We start from the raw sequence: 21,944 nt of genomic DNA, 5'->3' as shown, positions 1-21,944 counted from the left end.
AAACCCTAGAATATAAAATCCCAGAACTTGGAGAGTTCCTAATTTTTTTAAAAAATTGATAGAGCTGAACAGGATTTTTATGGAATGTCAGAGCTTAGAACAAAGAATATAAAAAAGGAAGTTATATGAAAACAGAGAATGTCAGAGCTGGGAAGGCTTGAGAACATGTTTAGAATATGTTATGGCTAGGAGAGACCTCACCATATAAAATTTTGCAGATAATTTTAGAAATCATCTAGTGATTTCAAAATTTCAAAATTTCAAATTCTCATTTTCAAAAGGAGGAAACCAAACTCCAGAGAGAAGGCCAGTTGCCCAAGGTCACAGGTTAGTAAGTGGCAGATCCAGAAAAAAATATCCAGAACTTATTCCTTCTCTGTTAGTTCTCTTTCTACTCTACCCCATTGCATCTTAGATGTCACTAATGTATGTTTATTGTACCAGGATCACTTACATGATACCAACATGGTGGCTGACAAAATGGCACATGAGCTGGCTCATAACCTTGGAATGCAACATGACACCTATCCCTGCACCTGTACCTATGGACGATGTGTGATGGATGGAGGTGGAAGGTGAGCCAGTTGCTTTTGGAGAAGATTGAGGAGAAGAGGAACAATTGTGAAATTTCTCTGAGTAGCTTATCCCATTTCTATTTGGTATATTTATGTTGTTAGCCTGAGGAAGAAAATGTCTCTTATATTCTTAACATCCCAATTTGGGTTCTATTCATGAGTAAATATCTTGAGATAAGGTCATATTCCTGGAAATATGGCAATAAGTAACTGAAATCTCTAAATAATCAGTGATCAGATTAGTCTTTTTTTTAAAACCCTTACCTTCCATCTTAGAGTCAATACTGTGTATTGGCTCCAAGGCAGAAGAGTGGTAAGGGTAGGCAATGGGGGTCAAGTGTCTTGCCCAGGGTCATACAGCTGGGAAGTGTCTGAGGTCAAATTTGAACCTAGGGCCTCCCGTCTCTAGGCCTGGCTCTCAATTAACTGAGCTACCCAGATGCCCCCTCAGATTAGTCTTTCAAAAAAACTCAGAATCATAGTCTATAAGTACAGTACCTAATAAGCTTGGATTTGGAACTGCTTTGGCACAATCTCCTGCATTCCCAGCCTCAGCCTCAAATTTCAAAAGAATCCATGGATTCCCAATATCTCTGCAAACCAATGACTGGAACACACACCCTTCTCATCTCCTTTTCTTTAGGATATTTATTCTCTTTCAAAATGTAGAAGCCAACATTCAAGCTGCATCTTGAAAGAGAATAAAGATCCTAAAGAAAAGGAGATGAGAAGGGTGTGCATTCCAGTCTTAGGGAACAGTCTGTGCAGCTGTTGAGATGAGAGAAGGAATGTTGTATTCAAGGAACAATATGAAAGACCTGTTCAAATAGAGTATGTAGGGAACATGCAGGAGAGTAATGTGGAATCAGCCTGGAAATGTCAGGAATGGTTTTTGAGGGGCATTTAATGTGAAACTCAGTTGTATTCAGTCCTAGAGCTAAGCAGAGACAAAAGTGGTAGAACCTAATTGAGAGCTTATTTGTAAGGTAGGGTAAGAACTGGAGCACCACACAGGCATAGGGAACTCCTAAATAACTTCTCTATAAATGTAGGTCATCTCTCCAGCTGACAGTTTTTTTGTGTTTCCTATAGCATACAGGTTGAGTGACTTTTTCAAGGTCACAGCCAATGTGTGTTAGAGGTAGGACCTGAACTCAGTTCTTTTTTCCTTTAAAGCTTTATATATTACACAACTGAGGCAATGCAGGTGGCTCAGTGGATAGAATGCTGGCCCTATGGTCAGGAGGACTCAAGTTCAAATCAGTTCAGAGTATCAGGAATCCTTTCTTCCTGAAATATTTTCTGATCCTTCCAACTCTTGGTGAACTTTCTATATTTATCTATTTACTATGTATCGCATTATGACATATACCTATATGAATATATTCCCATGTACACATGCATATATTTAGAGATACACACATGCCTTTACATGTATACACATACTAACACATACAGACTTATGTACAAACACAAGCATACAAGCAAACTTACCTGCATGCATGAATATCTACATTCATTAGTATTTGGTGTCTTGCCCATTCCAATGTGGCTTCTTGTGAGCAGGAATAGCTTTATTACTTATGTTTGTAACCCCAGGACCTAGGGCATGGGCTGGCATATAGTAGGTGATTAAGAAATGAAAGTTGATTGATTCATTGATTTCTAATATGCTAATGGAAAGATCCATTTTTGGCAAAACATCTTTCTTTTAGAAGGATCTAAATGCAAGCCAGCTGCTATGAGTGTGATCAGAAGTAATAAAAAAAGCTTTTAGTATATATTAGAGATAACTACATCCTTCTGGAGCATACCATCAGCGCTGCAGTGCACCTCCCCATCTGCAGGGATAATCTTTCTCTTTCTTGTTCTCTCACTCCTCTCTTTCTCTTTCTCTCTCTCTCTTTCTATCTCTGTCTCTCTGTCTTTCTTTTGTTTTCCCAGCATCCCCTCACAAGGATTCAGCAAGTGCAACCGAAACCAATATCGTCAATACCTCCTGGATTACAAGCCCATGTGCATCCTTAATGTTCCACTTTCCAAGGACATAATTACAATCCCAAAGTGTGGAAACCAGATATTAGAAGTGGGAGAAGAATGTGACTGTGGCAGCTTGGAGGTACTTACAAGGAATGGTTATATATTAGTGATCAGATTCATAATGCAGGCAGAAATTAATTAATCCTGACAGGTTTGTAAATGAATTAATGCAATTAAATTACAATTCAATCTTAAAATGTGCAGGGCTCATGTCAAGTCCTCAGTGAATCATGTGAATCATGACTCATACAAATGGGGCTTTTTGGAGACTAGCAGCACCTCAGTTTCCAGATTATCCACTTCAGTGTTTCAAGGTACCCTAGAGGCCATTTGTCCAACTCCTGGCCCGATGTCAGAAATCATGCTCCGGGCAAATGAAAGACAGGCAACAGCTGCATGCCAGGTACTGTGATAATCACTAGAGATAAAATGCCAGCAAAAAGACAGTTCCCATCATAAAGGATCTTAACATTCTAATGGGACAAGGTGACACATAAAAGAGAATGGACTGAGTCTGCACTTGGCCATGAGGGCAAAGTTCATAGTGTCAGAAACATCGCTGGGGAGCAAAATAAAGCATGGTTGGCCTGCACCCATCCCCAAAATGGAGAGTTTTAAAGGATCACACCATTGGAAGAAGGTGACTGACATGGCACAGGTGAATGTGCTGACATTCCAAAGTGAGAAGGCAGCTGATTCATGATAGCAGAGACCCTAAAATCAGAAGCAGGGGAAGGGAATGAAAATGGCAAATGGTCATCCAACCTCTATTTGAAGACATTTATTGATTGCCTCATTGTTGTTGTTCAGTCTTTTCAGTCATATCTGACTCTTCATGACTTCTTTGGGGTTTTCTTGGCCAAGATGCACCAGTAGTTTGCCGTTTCTTTCTCCAGATCATTTTAGAGATGAGGAAAATGAGGCAAACAGTCAAATAAACTGCCCACGGTTACATAGCTGCTGTCTAAGGCTGGATTTAAACTCAAGAAGATAAGTCTTCCTGACTCCAGGCCCAGGACTCTATCTACTGCATTATCAAGTTACCTGGTTACCTCCAAAGCATCTATTTCTATTCTTGAGTAACACTAGTAGTTGAAATGTCCTATGTTTTGTTGAGCTAAAAATTTGCCTCCATGGTTCTTTCACAATTACTCTAAATTTACTCTTTGGAGCTGAGTAGGATCACTCTGCTACTCATTTCCCCTGACTGCCCTTTAAATAAAAGATATCTCAGTCAATATATAACTATAACAATTATAACTATATATATATATATATATATAATATTTTGCTAATACTTTGGGAACAATCTGTATTTAAGGTCAATGTCATGTCCCCTCTCATCTTTCTCTAAGCAAAATATTCCCAATTCCTTTAAAAAGACCCCAGAAAACCTGGTTTTATGTTCCTTCTATATCTAGCTGTCCCAAGGAGGAAGTAGATTGTGCTGATAGGGTATTGGACTTGGAGTCAGAAAGATCTGGATTCCAATTCCCAGATGCTATGTTCTAGTATCTACCCCAGATTCTTCTTAGCTGTGTGACCCTAGAAAAGTCAACTCTCCTCCCAATATTTACATTTCCTTAAGCAAATAAATATCTGTAAAGTCACCTATAAAAGGAAAGATTTTGACTTCAGGACCTTCAGGGTTCCTTTTAGTTCTAACCCTTTGATTCTGTGATCCAAATTAAATCCTTTTCTAATTGTTATAATGACCCTTTGTAGGAAGGATGTTCCTTCCCCCTCCTCTTCCCCATACTCCAAAGAGTCATATAGATTTGAAAAGGGTCCACATGCCATGTGGGAGCCTCTTTAGGATTAAACCTTTGGTATAACCATTACCTAATCTCTCTTTTGTAAAATGAAGAGTTGGATATGAGAATCTGTTAGAGTCCCTCCTAGCTACATAATAAACTAGGATGGAACAGCTGGAAGTTTGTTCTATGGTGTCAAATTTTAGAGGGACTCAGCAGGATTTTCAACTATTTGGAAGAATGATTAGTAGCATTTAGCTAATTAGTCATTAAAATAAGAAGCTCCAAGGTAATTTACCATTTTATCACAAAATAGATGAGCTACTACTTTAGCAAATATCAGAAATAATTCTCCAATCAGTGCTCCACCTACTGTAACTCTAAGCTGCTCATTTGCACAATCAGAGGTCCTCAAAAGTGGACCATTGATTCAAATGTCATATTGTTTTGAATATACTTATTGGGATTTTTTTCCCCTTAGGCCTTCTTCCCCTCTTTTTTTTTTTTTTTTTTTTGCATCCTCATTGTAATGGATTCTCTGGTTAGGAGAAAGATGATATTCCTCTGACAATCACCCTTCCCATATAGAGTCGTCTCACTAGCCATTCATTAAAAATATTCCTGGAGTTACTCCAAGGTACTCACATAATTTTTTTCAAGGAGGGAGCCACTTGGTCATTTTGGGAGCCACTGAGAGAAACAGGGTCCTTTAATAGAACTTTTTTATCTGGACCCTATCAAAGATCAACACATACAGTCAAGGCCGTGCATTTGATTTTTTTGCCCTTCAAGTCAGGATGCAGATAGGATGGCTTATCTAAGATAGAAATCTGGACTCCTCTCTGTGGCTCCTTTTATAATCAACACCTTTTCTTATTGGAAAGCATTATAATCCAATTTTCTAGGATATCTTTAAGTTTTTAGTAAACTAGCAGTTAAGGAGTTAACAATTTTTCCCCTACCCAAGAAAAAAAGCAGAAATTAGCAGAAGCTCTGTATCTCTTTTCCCTGCTTCCAGACATTCCAAGGTCACTGCAGGAAGACACAGACAACTCTCCCTTAGATACTTTCCAATGACTAAATATACCCCACACCCCACAATCTTAAAGGTTCATTCTTTAATATATCTTTTGAAGTATGGAAACTTTTATTAAAATAGAATGTTAGATAAAATAAGTCTCAAGTTTTAACCTTGGACCTTTGTCTCATCCTGGCATAATCTATATGTAAAACAAATTGCATGTGAGGTAATTCTGTAACCTTGAGTGTACACGAAGCTGCAAACTCCTTTGTGCTTTGCGAGGAACTGCTCTTGAATACTGTATAAAATAAACCCCAAGCTCCATGTCTGACAGAGTAGCTTTGGGCTAACCATTAGTCTGGCTGTTCTCAATTTTCTGGTTTGTTCTTATCATCCAATGCCATTAAAAGCCATTCAAAATCCTTGTTGATATAGAGCTGGACCTCTATATGGTCAGACTTGATCAAAAGTATCTGGGGTTGACACAATGACTAGATCATTGGGTCTAAAGCCAGGAAGACTTGAGTTCAAATTTAGCTTCAGACACTTACTAGTTGTGTGACCTTTGGCAAGTCACTCATTCTCTGTATGTCTCAGTTTCCTCAATTTTAAAATGAGGGTAATCCTTCCAGGATTGTTATGAGAATCAAATGACATGGTGCCTGGTACATAGTAGAAGCAATATAAAAATTTAATCCCCTCCTATTTGTGCTTTAAAAGAGTTATTTTACAAATGTATTGAATACGTTTTGGAAAGGGGACTAGTAATGAATTGTACAAATAGAGTCCAAGATATGATTTGATTTCCTATTTCTTTCCTTTTTAAGGATTGCACCAATATTTGCTGTGAAGCCAAGAAATGTACACTCAAGCCAGGAAGTACCTGTGGAGGGGGACAATGCTGTGAATTGTGTCAGGTAGAACTCATCCAAACCTACTATTCTCTTATATTCAACTTATTCAAGACAGGCACATGAGGTCATAAAGTAATACCATTTCCTCATTACTTTACTAACTGTTGGGCTGTTAATATATATCTTTACTTTTAAAATTTGTAAATATATTTTATTTATAGCTTTTCTTTTATGTGGCTAGATTTTCTTTTCTTTCCTTTTTCAGTCATCTTCCTCCTGACTAGTGAGCCGTCTGGTCTAACAAGAAGAAAGAAAGAGAGAGAGAGAGAGAGAGAGAGAGAGAGAGAGAGAGAGAGAGAGAGAGAGAGAGAGAGAGAGAGATGGATGATGGATGGAGAGGAAGAAAAACTAGGTGTATCCTAGTAAAAACTAGATAAGAGAATAGTTTTCTACTGCAAACTCCATCAAAGCAAACAATACCACGAATAAGTACCCCCAAATCAGTAGGCTTGCTAAGCCTCTCTCCTGGCTCTAAGATTGAGGAATGTAGTCATTATGAAATGGTTTGTATGAAAGGTAGCTTCAGAAAGTGGGTAAAATATTTGGATTTCAAGGGCCAAGTTCTGGTTCTGACTTGACTCTATTATCTGATTGATATTGGGCCAGCTGCTAAATGATTTTACAAACCTGTCAGCCTCCTTTCCCTGCCCTCAGGATTATTGATGGTAACATAAAATAGAATATAAACCCTGAGAGTTATAAAATGATTGATTTAGATGTGACATCAGGCAAAAGTTTGTAATAATTAATTAGGAAGACTGGGGAGCTAGGTGGCACAGTATATGGAGGACTGGGCCTGAAGTTAGGAGGATTCATCTTCCTGAGTTAAAATACATTCTCATATACTTACTGTGTGATCTTGAAAAAGTCACTTCACCCTCTTTGACTCAGTTTCCTCATCTGTAAAATGAGTAGGAGAAGGAAATGGAAAACCTCTCCAGTATCTTTACCAAGAAGTCCCAAACAGGGTCACGAAGAGTTGGACACAACTGAACAAGTAGAATAATAATGGAATGAGTTGCTGCCTCAGAAGGCAAACAACAATTTATTAAATACTTACAATGATCCAGGCACTGTGCTAAGCACTTGGGATACAAAGAGAAGCAAAAATACACCCCCAGTCCCTTTTTCAGACTTTATCCTCCATCTTAAAATCAATTGTCAGTATTGGTTCCAAGGCAGAAGAGCAGGAAAGGGATAGGTAAATGTTGTTAAGGGACTTGCCTAGGGCCACATAGCTAGGAAGTGTCTGAAGCCAGATTTAAACCCAGGAAAACAATCCCTAACTGAGGGAACTCCCATTCTAATGAGGGAGACAACATTAAAATAAATAGGCAAGTACAAAATATAGACAGAATAAATGGGAAGTGATCTTAGAGAGAAAGACATCATCTAAAAAGGGGACTTGAAAAGAATTTCTGCAGTTGATTCCCTCAGCTTGTGATCATTCAGAAAAGACTCAAAGGTCACTTGTGGCTCTTACAATTAAGTTTCTTTTCCAGATATAATTTGGAATAGAGGATCTCCAAGGTCTTTTCCAGTTGTGAGATGCAGTCTTCTCCGATATCTTTTATTTCTGCCACCATCTATTGAAGCAAAACAATTTCATTTCTCCCCAGGTATTGAGCCTTGTCTCATTGTATATCTGGTTTCTTTCTGCAGATTAAGAAAGCTGGGACTTTGTGCAGAAGAGCCAAAGATGAGTGTGATCTGCCTGAGGTGTGCGATGGCTTCTCCCCTAAGTGTCCAGTGGATCGATTCCAAGTGAATGGATTCCCTTGCCAAAACTCAGAAGGTTATTGTTTCATGGGGAAGTGCCCCACGCTAGACAGTCAGTGTTCTGAGATGTTCAAGGATGGTAAGAGTCAACTAGGTATAATTCATGAAGAATGGAATCACTACTATTCCTCCCTACCTTGGTCTTTCCAAAGGCAGGGAGGATCCTGACTTTGGAGACACCTATCATGTAGGACCTCCCCTCCTTATTACAGTTACCATGCAAAGAAAGGAGACTGCTAGGTCTAGTGGAGAGAAAGTCTAGGGTGAGAGTGATACTGTGTGACCCTTGACCAATCACCTAATTCCTCAGTGTCCCCAGGCAATTCTTCAAGACAGAAAATGCCTGAGTGTGTGTTACTTTGGTTTGGTAGTGGAAATGTGTTCACCAGGGTTTCCTCACAGCGATATTATAAACACAAACTGAGGAGTTCCATGAAATTACTTTTGGCTTTGGAATCTGTAATTCCCAAATGCAATTGCTGACTTATACTTATACTTATACTTATACACTATCTGTGTATAAGGTAAAAATAGGGGAGGGACAACAAAAATTTGTTGTGCCCAATATGTACCAGTCACTATGCTAAGCATATTATAAATATTATTTCATTTGATCTCACAATAACCTCCTGAGATAGCTACTGATATTATCCCCATTTTACTTTTGAGGAAACTGAGGGAGACAAAAGTGAAGTGACTTGCCCAGGGTCATACAGCTAGTAAGTGTCCCAGGCTGGATTTGAATTAAGGATTTTTTTTTATTCTAGGTCCACTGATCTATCAGCTGTATCACTCAATTGTTTGACTTTGTGCAAATCTTAAACCTCAGCTTCCTGAAGTATAAAATAACTATTTACCTCAGACCAATGGTTCTTTCATTTATTGCTTCTAAAATTTCATTACACATTCAACTGGTGACCAGGACTCTCAAATGGGATTTCAGAAAAAACAAAGTTTGGTCATGTACTCCATGAGAAAAATCTTTGAATCTATGCATGTTATCTCAGGAGCAGTCTAGCTGGTGTCAGAGATATTCAATATAAGAAGGCAAGGTACAGGGAATTTTGATGGTAGTTGTTTTGTTTTGTTTGAAAAATCTGGGATAGTTCTTGAAAATGTTTACTGTTGGTATAGAAGACTCCCCTAAATCAAGGGAATGAAGGATTCATTGAAGGTTTGTCTGGAATCTTTGGACTTAAGGGTGTCCTTTCCTAAGATACGTTCACACACATGTTCTTGTTCAGTTATTTGATCCTTGTCTAACTCTTTGGGAGCTCATTTGGGTTTTTCTTGTCAGACATGTTAGAGGGATTTGTCATTTCCTTTACCAGCTCCCTTATAGAGCCATAGATTCTGAGCTGACATGGAAATTCAAAGTTATGTAGTTCAACTTCCTCATTGCAAAGACGAGGCATCACATCATATATCATCACCCTGAAAGAGGTTTTAGAATATGGTATGTCAAAATTGGTAGGGGCTTTAGAAAAGGAAACATCAAAGAACAGAGAATGTCAGGGCTGGGAGGCACCTCCAAATACAAAATGTGAGATGTAGTTAGGGACATTAGGACACAGAATGTTAGATCTTGGAGGGCCTTGGAATATAGACTGCCTGAGATGAGAGGGAGATTTAATCAAAGGATTATACCAAGCTGGAAGAACTTAGAATACATCATATATGTTTTGGTCTTTCCACCTCATTTTGTGGCTCAGTGACTGAGGACCAGAAATGTGATATCATTTCTTCAAGGTCACATAGGTAGTAAAAGGTAAAGTAGGATAAGAATTTGAACATAGGCCTTTAGACTCTAGATTCAAAGTTCTTTCCATTTTACTAGCTTATTATTCATAGATGTCATATTGTCATAGTTTTAGAGATAAAAGTAAGCTTAGAGGTTATCTATTCCAATGTTATCATTTTAAAGATGAGGAAACTGAGGCTCATATTGGAGAAGGGATTTGCTCAAAGTCAAGCAGCAGAATGAGGATGCAGAGATAATCAGTGTTTGGCTATTTTTCCTCCTTAAACATCTTTATAAATGTCTTGCCTTGAAGTAGTACTTATAATTCTATTTATTAGTTCCTGGCTCTCTACACCAGTTTCCATTTTTGTTCCTTATAAACCATTCCAACACTTGTGGATTAATGGTGACCAAATTAATTGAAAACAGTAAAACTCTCTAAAAAACTGCAAGAAATTATGTAGACTGTAAAGTTCATGATGACCAAAATCATGTCTTATTTAAACTTCATGTCTTCCAGTATTCTGTACACAGTAGACCCTTAGGAAATGTTTTTTGAATGAATGACTAAATCCCCTCTTAAATTTTTTTATTGTTTTCCATGTTTTTCTTTGTTTCTCCTTTAATCTTTTATTGGTTTCTTATCCATCTTCCCAGAGGCTAAAGGAGGTCATGATATCTGTTATGAAAGAAATAAAGGAGGGCATAAATTTGGTTACTGCAAAAGAGTGGACAACAGATTTATTCCCTGTGATGAAAAGTAAGTGTCCTGTGGATAGAAATCAATGCCTGCCAGTGACATATTCTGAAGTCACACTGTCGATTGTCTCCCAAGCAGAATGAGGTAGTAGCTATTAACTCATCCTACAGAGGACAGTCAAGGGAGGAGGTGACCCTTGGGTATACTAGATAACTGAGAAGCATAGAGTATATTCATTGATTGTGAAGTTATTCCAAAAACATGAGTATTGCTACATCACTCCCTCTGCTAAAGAAAATTCAGTGGTTTGCTACTAATTTAAGAATAACAAAATTTCTTTTTGGCATTTAATGTCCTTCATTATCTGATTCCAGCCTATGTTTTCAGGCAGACTGGAAGTTCCTAATACACAACTTCCTATTTTCCACCTCTGTCTTTGCTGAGTGATCTACCCTGCATAGAATTCCCTACCTTTCTATGCTACTTCTTGGACTCCTGATTCCCTCAAAGGCCCTGCTGAAGCATGATGACTTTCAATAGGCCTTTCTTGAATGTGCTAGTGCTACCTACTTAAATCACTGTGCTTATATGTTGTATAGATCCTGAATTTACTGATTTAGGGACATGGATCAGTTTTCTTGTTCTTTCCAATGAATTTTCTCAATGTGTCACACTGGCATAGAAAAAATATGACCCCAAAGCAAATAGTTTTGCTGCTGATAAGTTTGTTTTATAGACAAGAGCATGGGCTAGTTGGGTGAAGATGAACATGTTTCTTTCGCCTACCTTTTGTTCTGAAACAAACTCATTTGCATGCTAAGCTGAAGATGATATTGGGAGGATTTATCTTAGGAATTTGGGAAAATGATATTTCTTTTTTCCTACCACTCCCCAAAGGCAAAACTTTTAAGGGTAAGGACTACTGACTTTTGTCTTTGCATCCCCATGGCATAGCACAGGAGGTAAAAATTAAAAACTTGGTGACTGACTAATTGACATGAGAATATTCATGGGTTTTCACAGAGATTTGAAATGTGGAAAGATATACTGTACTGGAGGCCAGTACTTTCCAACTTATGGGGAGGACAAAATTTACCACCTTAAAGTTCCAGAAGAGAATATCACAGTGGAATGCAAAGCGTTCTTCCCATTCCAATACACAGAAGATATAGGCCTGGTTGCTTCGGGAACAAAGTGTGGGGATGGAAAGGTGAGTTGAAAAGTTATTTTCCCCCTTTTTTAATTCCTCTTTTCCTTCTTTCCCTCTGTCTTTCTTTCTTTCCTTCCTTCCTTCCTTCCTTCCTTCCTTCCTTCCTTTTTACTTTCTTTCCCTCTTTTCATGTTTCCTTCATTCTCTCCCCATCACCACTCTTCTTTCTTTTTTCTTTTGTCTAAAATTTTAATACTACTCAACTATTTCCTAAAGGAAAAAAAATCACAAAAAGTTATAATTGGCTCCAAAGGGGCCTGTGCATTAAGAAGTAAGAGATACTAGAATTTATCTGATGCTGACCAAGGTATCAAGTAAGCATTTCCATTGACTAAATTTCCGTTGCAACTGATAATAAAATGCAATTGTTATGAGTATGCTTAGCCAGCACTTTAAAAAGTGGACAGTTTGTTTTTGAGTCTATCTTACAAACTTAGTCTATCTAATCTCATGTTCTGGAATTTCACTGAAATGGTTCTTCCATTCAGTGATGCAGATTGCAGCCTATATATATATATATATATATATATATATATATATATATATGTCATCTGATTTATGTCACACTATCTCTTTACTGAATTCAATCCATAGCTCTTTCCCTGGATTTCTTGACAATGTATAGAATACCTGAATACTGATTAATTAGTTCTTGCTCTCAATACATCTCCATCTTCCTTTCCATAAGACCATTTGTTGTGTGTTGCAGATAAATAACAAACAATACACAACGATTCATTGTTCTTTAGCTTACACTCAGCTCTAATTCTTGTCAGGCCCATTGTCTATTAGTCTCAAAATTTATTTTCTCCAACTAGAAGTGTGGGAGAATAGAGTCAAGGTCATAGTCTTTGACTTAGAGTAAAACAAATTGATTTTGAAACTTTGTACATATTTTTATGTTATGAATGCAATTTTCCTACATAGCACTTCACTTTTTATTGGCTGTCCCCTCACATCTGGAATTCTTCACCTCTTCATCTCTGTCACCTGGCCTCTTGGTTGTTGTTTAAGTAATTGTTAAAATACCATGTTCTGCAGGAAGCATCTCCCAACCCACCTAACTCTATTATCTTCCTTCTGTTGATTATTTCCCATTCATCCTGTAGATACCTAATGTATACATCATTGTTTATATGGGTGAACTCCTTGAGAACAGGAATTATCTTTTGATCTTTTTTTGTATCCTCTGTAGTGTGTCTGGTGCCTGTCATGTAATAGATGTAAATAAATGCATGTTGACTTGACGTTGAAACCCCTTGTTGATTCAACTTCATTTAAATTGACTTGACTTAACCCCTTGTGCTTCAGCTTCTTCCGCTATAAAACAGAGATAATATTAACTGATGAGTTTTATGTTGTAGTGGACAAAAGAAGATGGACATTCTCATAAAAGATGAAAAAACATAGAAATCCAAGAAGTATAGAGAAATAAAGAGATACTCAGTCTTGGAGTCTAGAAGATGTGTGTTTAATTCTTGTCTCTGACAAACAAGCTGAGTGATCCTGGACAAGTCATTTAGTCTCTATTTTTCTCAGGTTACTTGCTAAGAGTTTATGTGCCAGAATAACTAACCTATCTATACTGGTAAAAAGAGTTACCTTACTAGAAGGTCCCTATCCAATTGAAGTTACTGGTCCCTATGCTTTCCCTCTGAAAACACACATAGTACACATATGCGTGTACATACATGCCTGCACATATACATACACACCCCTACATTTTATAGAACATTTGAATATCAAGTGGGAATTACATGTATGTATCTATGGGCATATATACATGTGGGGATGTGTGTATATATGTGTATATTTCTAAAGCTTAAAGTATGACATATAATGGTTACACACATAAAATATACATATATAATTGTGAAATAACATACCTATTGTATTATGAGAGGAAACTGATTTCAAAGCTAAAAAACCTAAGGATGTGGAATGGGGGAATAGATTTATAGGTGAATAGAAGGCCTCCTTTAAAAACATGTATAGATATGTGCTTTATTTATACATGTGTATATGTAGGCATGATTTTAAAATAAAGTTATTTAAAATTTTATATGTTCTCTCTGGATATCTCCTAATGTATGTGTCTCCTTCCATACCATTGTGCCTGTTCATCAGTTTGTCTGATAAATTGGAGTAAAGGAAGCCCAAGGGAGTCAAGAAAGCTGGGTTCTAGTCCCAGTTCTCCTGGGTATTAATTAGGGTTTTTGAAGACCTGAAATTATTAGTAATTAGTGATATGCATGGCTTTTTCTATGCCTAATTAAAGGACAAACCACCTTTGTTCTTTGAATGATTTAACACTCTCATTTTTTTGGAGAAAATAAGGCAGAAGTCAATTGACCTGTCTGGACAGTAAGTTTCCATGTTTAATAAGGAGGTAGGACTAATTAGGTCCTTTCTGGCTCTAATAGTCACTGACTTCATAATTCCAATTGATTGGAAAAAGGCAAAAAATAAATAAATCCCAATTCCATAAACAGTAAGGGAGAAATTTTTTGATGTTGTTCAAATTGTAAAGAAAACATCAGAGTAATCTGGTTTTGTTGATGATGCATATGTATAAGCAAGAAAGGAGGAGGGCTTGTTGACTTTGGGAAAAATATTTCTTTAATTTGCCTTTTGTTTTGGTTTAAATCTTCATGCACTTAAATCTTTGCAGGTACCTATGTACTTTGAGTTTAGTAGAATCTTCCATCAAGATAAGCCTCAAAATGTTAATTATGTTGTTTTTTTTTATCTCATCTTGGGGACATTCAATATTATATACCCTGCCACTATAGAACCAAAGAGAAGAGTAGTAACCAGGAAGCCTAGACACATGCATCTGGCTGCAGGCCAGGAAGTCTGAAATTTTAATAACACACATGTGAAACAAAGAGATTCATTATTATTAATGCTGAAACTAACACCCCCTCAGCAAATTTTGCTATGAGGATTTTTGGTATTTTTGAGATTAAACATTTTTTTAAATACCTAGATCTCAACTGTGGATGGCACTTGATTATTTTCTTTCTTTGTAGATAATTGAGGAAATGCAGTATGATCTCATCTGTAGGCCTATGAACAATGCTAATCACAAGCCATCCAAGTTTACTCATCCACTATTAATCTTGAATCCACATTCACCAATCCGTTTATATATATATATATATGCTATACATTCAATGTCCTGGGAGTCTTCATCCTTTTGATATTACCAGGATACAAGTTCAGCACCAAGGATAGTAAAAACTTTGTTGGGTGCTCCTAGGGACACAAAGAAATAAAAAACAGAGTCAATGGCTCCCAGAAGCAGACCATCTATGAAAAGATGCAAATCTTGCCTACAAAAAGACTAATGCAGTTGGAAAATCAATGCATATGTAAATACATAGGCTACCAATGAAGACAACCTTTCAATAACATTTCAAAAATTCAAAAATCAGAGAGGGGAAACTGAAGACAATTAAGTTCAATTATTTTTCCCCACCCCCTTTAGTTAAAATATTTAATTTAGTTTCAAGTTTTCAAGGAACATAGAGGAAATAATTCTCTCAAAATGTCCTGAATGGTTTGCAAATGACAGTGACATTCTTGCTCATTTATAAAAGATCCAAGGAAAAATGTGTTCCTTGATAGATCTCCCTCTTACCTTTTGAGCTCCAGTCCTTATCTGGCCCCAGAAAAAGGCTGAATAGATAATACTATAACTAGTCCCTAGTGATCAGTTCTTATAATGGCCCACATTTTGGAACTTTGAATTTCCTCCTTCCTTCCCCTTGCTCTGCCAATGTAGACCAAGGGAATTATATGTTCCCATATAGAGTGACCAAAATCTCAGCCAAGCTGGAGACTTCAAACTAGAATAGCTCAGGAAATCTAAACACAAAATTAGAACAATTTCTTTGCAGTCAGAGCCTGAACTCATGGACATTAAGCAATCATGGTAATTATATCTATCTCAGAATCATACAGAAAAAGTGTCAGAAGAAACCTTAATGACCCTTTAGTTCAACCCATACATGAAAAGAATCTCCATATTTGTATACTTAAGAAGTGGTCATCCATCAAACAGAATTATTTCAGAAAAACCTGTAATGTGTTACAAGAAGTAATGTAAAGTGAAGTGAGCAGAACCAGGATAATATTGTACACAATAATAGCAAGCAATATTGTATGATAAACAATTGTGATTGACAGCTATTATCATCAATCTAATAATCCAAGAAAATCCCAAAGGATTCATGATGGAAAAATGTCATCCACCTCTGGAGACAGAAGTGATAGGAGTCTGAATGCAGATAGAAACATTGTATTTCACATATTCTGAAAACCTCCAAGGAAGGAGAATATATGACCTCTAAAGTTGGATCTCTTCACTTTTGGACAGCTTTAATTGTTTGGAATACTTTTTTTATATCATTTGAAAGCTCCTCCTTATTTTTCCTCTTTTGGGTAAACAGACCTGCTGTAATCAGTCAATATAATTAGTATTCTTTCCTCAAAGTACCTGTGATGTGTTTATCTTTGTGCATGCCATATCCAATAGAAGATGGTAAGTTATTTGAAGCCAATAGTCATTTTGATTTTATCTTTCTATCCTCAATATCTACTACAGTATCTTACACAGAATAGGTGAGTAATAAGAACTTGTTGAATGTCTTGAACTGAATAATTCAGTTCAATGAAGGATATGTTTAATGAACCAGATTGGTAAGATTTTGCCTATTCACCTTTATTCTTCTTTTTTAGGTGTGCAAAAATGGTGAATGTGTGAATATTGAGACAGTTTATGACTCCACCAATTGCTCATCTCAGTGCCCAGGACAAACTGTAAGAGTGTATTTTTTTACAGTTTCATATGAATCACCTAGCTTTCTCTGATCTCATCCCAGATCTTATATAGATCCAAGTCATTTACTCTATTACTTACAATCTGCCTCATTTTAGGAAAGTCACTTAATTTCCCCTTGTCTTGAATTTCCTTACTTGTGAAATAAGTGTTTCATTTGATGATCTCTAAAGTACCTTGCCCTAGTATGAATCTCTAATCCTATGAATAAATATTTGGATTTGAATTTTGTTATATCCATGAAAATGACTCAAATCCAATGCAAAGGCCAATAATATTCAATAATATTCAAAGTCCTTAGAAGAATGTAAATTTTTAGTTGTGATTATAATGAATGATTAGGCACTTATAATTACTTGTAATTAGAATGCCTATTTTTCTATCTAACCGCATTATCTATTTCATCTTTTTAGGACCACTTAGTAAGCCAACCACTTTCATTTTGGAAAAGATATAATCATTGCCCACCTTTTTGCTTAATGCCAATATTACCTGAAATGTCTAGAGTTTTATCTTCAATCATAATTATCACACAATAATGCAAATACTGCTTTTTGAGAAATGATTCCCATAGCTTTTGGTTTTATACAAGTATTTTGTCTCACAACAAATACCAATAATACATGTATAACTCAGATCAAATTGCTTACCATTTCTTGAATCAGGAAGGGAAAGGAAGAAAGGAGACAATTTGGATCTTAAAATTAAAAAATATATATATCCTAAAAATTTATTACATGTAATTGGGAAAATAAAATGTGTTTTTTAAAATATAGATTTAAAATTAAAGGACAACTTCAATAAGTGAAGGAATATTCAATGTTCATGACTTGGCCATGCCAATGTAAAAAGATGAAAATATTACCAAAAAAATAAAAAAAACAATTTCCATAGTGTCTAATTTTAGGTCAAAAGAAATCATGATAATGAATCCTAGATAGTTTAACTATTACTAGGCTTTCTGCTCCTCTAGGTATGTGATCATGAACTCCAATGTCAATGTGAAGAAGGACTGACACATCCTAAATGTGAGGACACCACACTGATTACAAGTGAGTAGCATGGCTCATGATACATCATAAAAACCCAAAGGCTTAATTGCCTATTTGAGCACTGGTTCGTTATTCATACTACTACTTCTGCATATACCTGAGATTACTCATTTGTAATTGTGGGGAGCAGGGATAATAGAAAAGTGGCAAGTTCTATTAAAATGAAGCAGCTAGATGGCAGAACGGATAGAGCACTGGACTTAGAGCAAGAAAGACCTGAATTCAAATTCTGACTGACATTTTCCAGCTGTGTGACCTTGGACAAGCCACTTAACTTCCATTTGCCCAGGTATACTAAAGTGTAAAATAGGAAAATAATAGCATCTACTTTCCAGAACTGTAAAAAGAATATAATGACATATTTGTAAAGTACTTTGCAAACTTTAAAGTGCTATAAATTCTAAGTGTTATTAATACATTAATAATATTGTTCATTATATAATTAATTATAAATTATAATTTACTTAACAATTGTATTATAACCACAATTTGGTTATAAATATAATAAAGAGTTATAATTGATAATATGAAAATAAAGCCTAATTATACCAATCCCTAATGGTTCCTTCTAGGACAGAATTAGCACAGCACAAAGAAGATGAATTTGGAAAGAGAGGATATGTGTTTAAATCTGAGCTCTGGCATTTATTATCTATGAAAACCTGGACCATTCATTATACCTCCTTCAGTCTCCACAGGAGTAAAATGAGATCCCATCTAGCTCTAAGTCTATGATCTTTTGATATCTACCATTACATGATTGTAAATGTGTATATATATGCTTGGTCAGCCATGCTTTTCCTCTATATCTAAGATGCCTCTCTTCTCCCTCCCCTACCAAGAAAAAAAGTTTTAGAATTAATATTTGTCGTTAGAATAATCCTTCTTACTAAATCTGGCTTTGGTCCCCCGAGAAGTCACAACAAAATGGGTTTTATGGCTACTCAGTTAATTGCTGCCAAGCAAAACCTTGTTTGAATTGTGTTTTTTCTGAACATAATGGAATTGTGGGCATAGCCCCAGCTCCTAATGGAAAGAAGTCTTGTGCAGGCTGAGCTTCGTTAGTAATAAGGTGAAGCTATTTCAAAAATGAAAACCCTTGAGACAAGAAGTGGCAGGGATATAAGTTGGAACTAAGTCAGACGGGGCCAAGGACTTGCTTTGTTAACATTTAGCTGCACTTAAAGTTCCTGCAAAGAACTACTGCCTATGCCCTCCATGTTTCAGATGTCTCTATTGTGGCTGGGGTGCTGACCGTGGTCCTGGCCACAATTGTGATTGCTGTGTTATTTGTCCGCCGCCAAAAGGCTAGTAAGCAGAAGCAAGTTCATAGGTAAAGCAACTTCTTTGGGTTTGGGGATGAGGGGAATACCTGGTCACATGAAGATTCTGAAGCCAAACAAGGCTCTGGACATAGGAATGAGGGGAAAGGTCAAATAACTTCAGTGAACAAACCTGATACTTTTCCTCCACCAGCCCACCCCCCACCATTCCAGGAGCAGACAATCAAGGGCACTCAAGCGAAGGGCAACGACAGACCAGGACTGCGCCACTTGTTTGCACCCAAGATGTAAGGAACTCGAATTTAGTTGCAGCCACTAAACGTTTCTGAACATCTGTTTCATGCCCAGCATTATTCTAGGTGCCGAGGTATATAAAGATAGAGTAATGGGCATTGCCTTCCCACAAGAAGCTTATGATATTTAATTTTTTCTTTTGGATTGTTTGGGTTCTATGTCCAACTTTTATCAGTATAGAAAGCTCCTAGCGAGAAAATGCCACCTATCAAAGAATACCAGCACCTCTTCCAGAGCATAGTCAACAAGTATTTATTAAGTGTCTGCAGTGAGTCAGCCAATTTATAGTCTTACTCTTAAATATACAATATATAGCCTTACTTTTCTGAAGGCACTGAATGTTTGTGACTTCTCAATAATAATGATAGTAGTAGGAGTATTAACAGCAGCAGCAATAGCAGCAGTAGTAGTAGTATAGTAATGGTAGTGATGATAATAGTAGGAGTGGCAGATGTATTAGTAGTAGGAGTGATAGTACTATGGTGGTGGTAGTGGTTGTAATAACAATAGTGGTGGTAGTAGTAGTAATGTTAGTAGTGATGGCAATATAATAGCTGGAATTTATATAGTTCTTTAAGTTTAAAAAAGTTATAAATATTTTTTAAAAATGTGAAACTATATTGATCTTCAAAACAACTTATCAAATAGATATCATTATTTTCCCCCAAAATACAGAAAAGATTGAATTTGACTGCTGTAAATATCTTACCCCAAATCACAGAATTAGTATAAGCCTAAGGAGGTACTGAACCTAGGTATTTTCCTAACCCTAAGACCAGATTATCCTACTTTGACTCATTTAGATTCCATTATAAGTAAGGAGAAATCTTTGTGAAGTGAAGACTGCTTAACTTGGAGAAGGAAGACAGACATATCATATCTTAAGATTTGATTCTAATTGTTCTTCAGGCCATTTACTTGTAAGATTCTAGACAAGTTACTTAACCACTATCTACACAGTTTTTTCATCCTTAAAAAATAGGGGTGGAGATAGCTGGATAGTTCAGTGGATTGAGAGCCAGGCCTAGAGACAGGGCGTCCTGAGTTCAAATCTGGCCTCAGACATTTCTTATCTGGATAACCCTGACCAAGTCACTTAACTCCCATTGCCTAGTCTTTACCACTGTTATGCCTTGGAAGAATACACAGTATTGATTTTAAGGTAGAAGGTAAGGGTTTAAAAATAGGGATAACAAATAGCATTCACCTCAGAGTTTTGTTGTAAGGCTACGATGAAATATAATTTTTAAAGTGCTTTGCAATCCTTAAATTTCTAGACAAAATGTCCCAAGACTTAGTGCAGTTTTTTAAAAAAGATATTAAATCTTAGATTTGCACTAAGAGTTTTGGGTCATGCAGAATGACTATTAGCAATTATCATTATTATTGTTGTTGTTAGGTTGATTTTATACTTATTAAGCATGTGATCCTGAGAAACTGAACTCCAATTTTCTCATGTTTTAAATGGGGAAAAGAATAGCTCCTTCCACAATGAAATATTGTTAGGATTGAACAAGATAAAGCGTTCAAAAATCTTTGCCAACAATATATAAATACTGATCATTATTATTATTAAAATAAGCTAACTGTAGATGAAATGAGACAATAATATAAGGAATGTGGGTGACCCTAGTCAGTCAGTCAATAAACACTTATTACATACATTTTACATGCTAGACACTGGCTGCTCAGGCCAGGGAATACTAAGAAAGGTCAGAGACAATGCCTGACCTCAAGGATCAGTATAACATATAAATGAGCTGTAGACAGGATAAATTGGAGATAATCTACAGAGGGAAGAAGGATCAAGACATACTTACTGCAGAAGATGGGATTTTAGCTGGTATCAGAAGAAAGCCAGGGATACCAGAAGTTAGTAATGAAGGGAGAGAGCATAAATGCTTGAAAACTATGTCAGTATTGTGGCAGTGCTGGGAGGACCTGCCCATGTGAGCTGGAAGTGCGTTGAATGTGGACTCAGCATTAGACTCAATTTTTGCCCTTCACCAAACAGCCTAACTAATCTCTAGGAGCCTCATCCCCAGATTGGACACAAAAAGATGAGGTTTTGGTTACAGAAGCTCTCAAAGTCCCAGCAACAAAACTGAAATACAATGTATTTACTCAAATATCTATAGTGCAATGGGATTGGTCAGTACCACTCATGACATCATGTACATTGTGAGCTTACTTGATCTTTGTTTAATTAGAGACTATAGCCAGATTTTCATGTAACCAATTACCCATCTGGGAGAACATGATGGAGAGGACTGCTGCCTGAATTCCTTTTATTATCTAAATATTCTCAAAGGGGCATTTTGGAATTGAAGTCAGGGAATTTATTTTGTTAGTTTGGAAAGTTTTCACATTGCCTTGAATGTCTGCAGTAACCTGAGGTTATGTACTCCAACTTTTCCCCATCAGCAAAATGCTACAGACACCTTTGAGGATATCCCTGCTGGTTACTCGAGTCCACAGTACATTACCATGGTAAGCATCTTCCCTCTTCCCTTGGTAGCTCAGACTTTTCTCCTTGTGTCCCTAATGCCTCTGCTTTGTCCCCACATTACCTTAGCTGGAGGTTTTCTAAAACCCTGATCAATACTGGGAAATAGAAGCCAGATGTTCTGGATGAAAGAGAAAAGGATTAGGGATGCAAACTCAATTGATTTGAGGACTTTAGGGAGTATATGTACAACTAGAGGCTTTTCCACTGTTCCTATTAGAGATGCAGCAAA

The 21,944-nt window shown here is 36.7% G+C and overlaps 1 protein-coding gene across 1 annotated transcript in view; it reads left to right on the top strand.

Annotated features, from left to right (window-relative positions):
• The window catches only part of ADAM7 (ADAM metallopeptidase domain 7), a 58,791-nt gene that overhangs the window by 22,199 nt on the left and 14,648 nt on the right, over positions 1-21,944 (top strand). The window contains exons 9-19 of the mRNA XM_044659255.1: positions 445-575; positions 2,520-2,694; positions 6,218-6,307; positions 7,967-8,162; positions 10,482-10,584; positions 11,548-11,734; positions 16,478-16,558; positions 17,551-17,629; positions 18,857-18,962; positions 19,106-19,199; positions 21,631-21,696. Coding sequence (XP_044515190.1) covers positions 445-575; positions 2,520-2,694; positions 6,218-6,307; positions 7,967-8,162; positions 10,482-10,584; positions 11,548-11,734; positions 16,478-16,558; positions 17,551-17,629; positions 18,857-18,962; positions 19,106-19,199; positions 21,631-21,696 — 1,308 coding nt within the window. The remainder of the gene's footprint in view (positions 1-444; positions 576-2,519; positions 2,695-6,217; positions 6,308-7,966; positions 8,163-10,481; positions 10,585-11,547; positions 11,735-16,477; positions 16,559-17,550; positions 17,630-18,856; positions 18,963-19,105; positions 19,200-21,630; positions 21,697-21,944) is intronic.

This window comes from Gracilinanus agilis, chromosome 2, assembly GCF_016433145.1.
Source record: "Gracilinanus agilis isolate LMUSP501 chromosome 2, AgileGrace, whole genome shotgun sequence".
NCBI classification, from domain to species: Eukaryota; Metazoa; Chordata; class Mammalia; order Didelphimorphia; family Didelphidae; genus Gracilinanus; species Gracilinanus agilis.
Note: the sequence above shows the minus strand (reverse complement) of the source record. Positions and strands in the feature narration are given on the sequence as shown.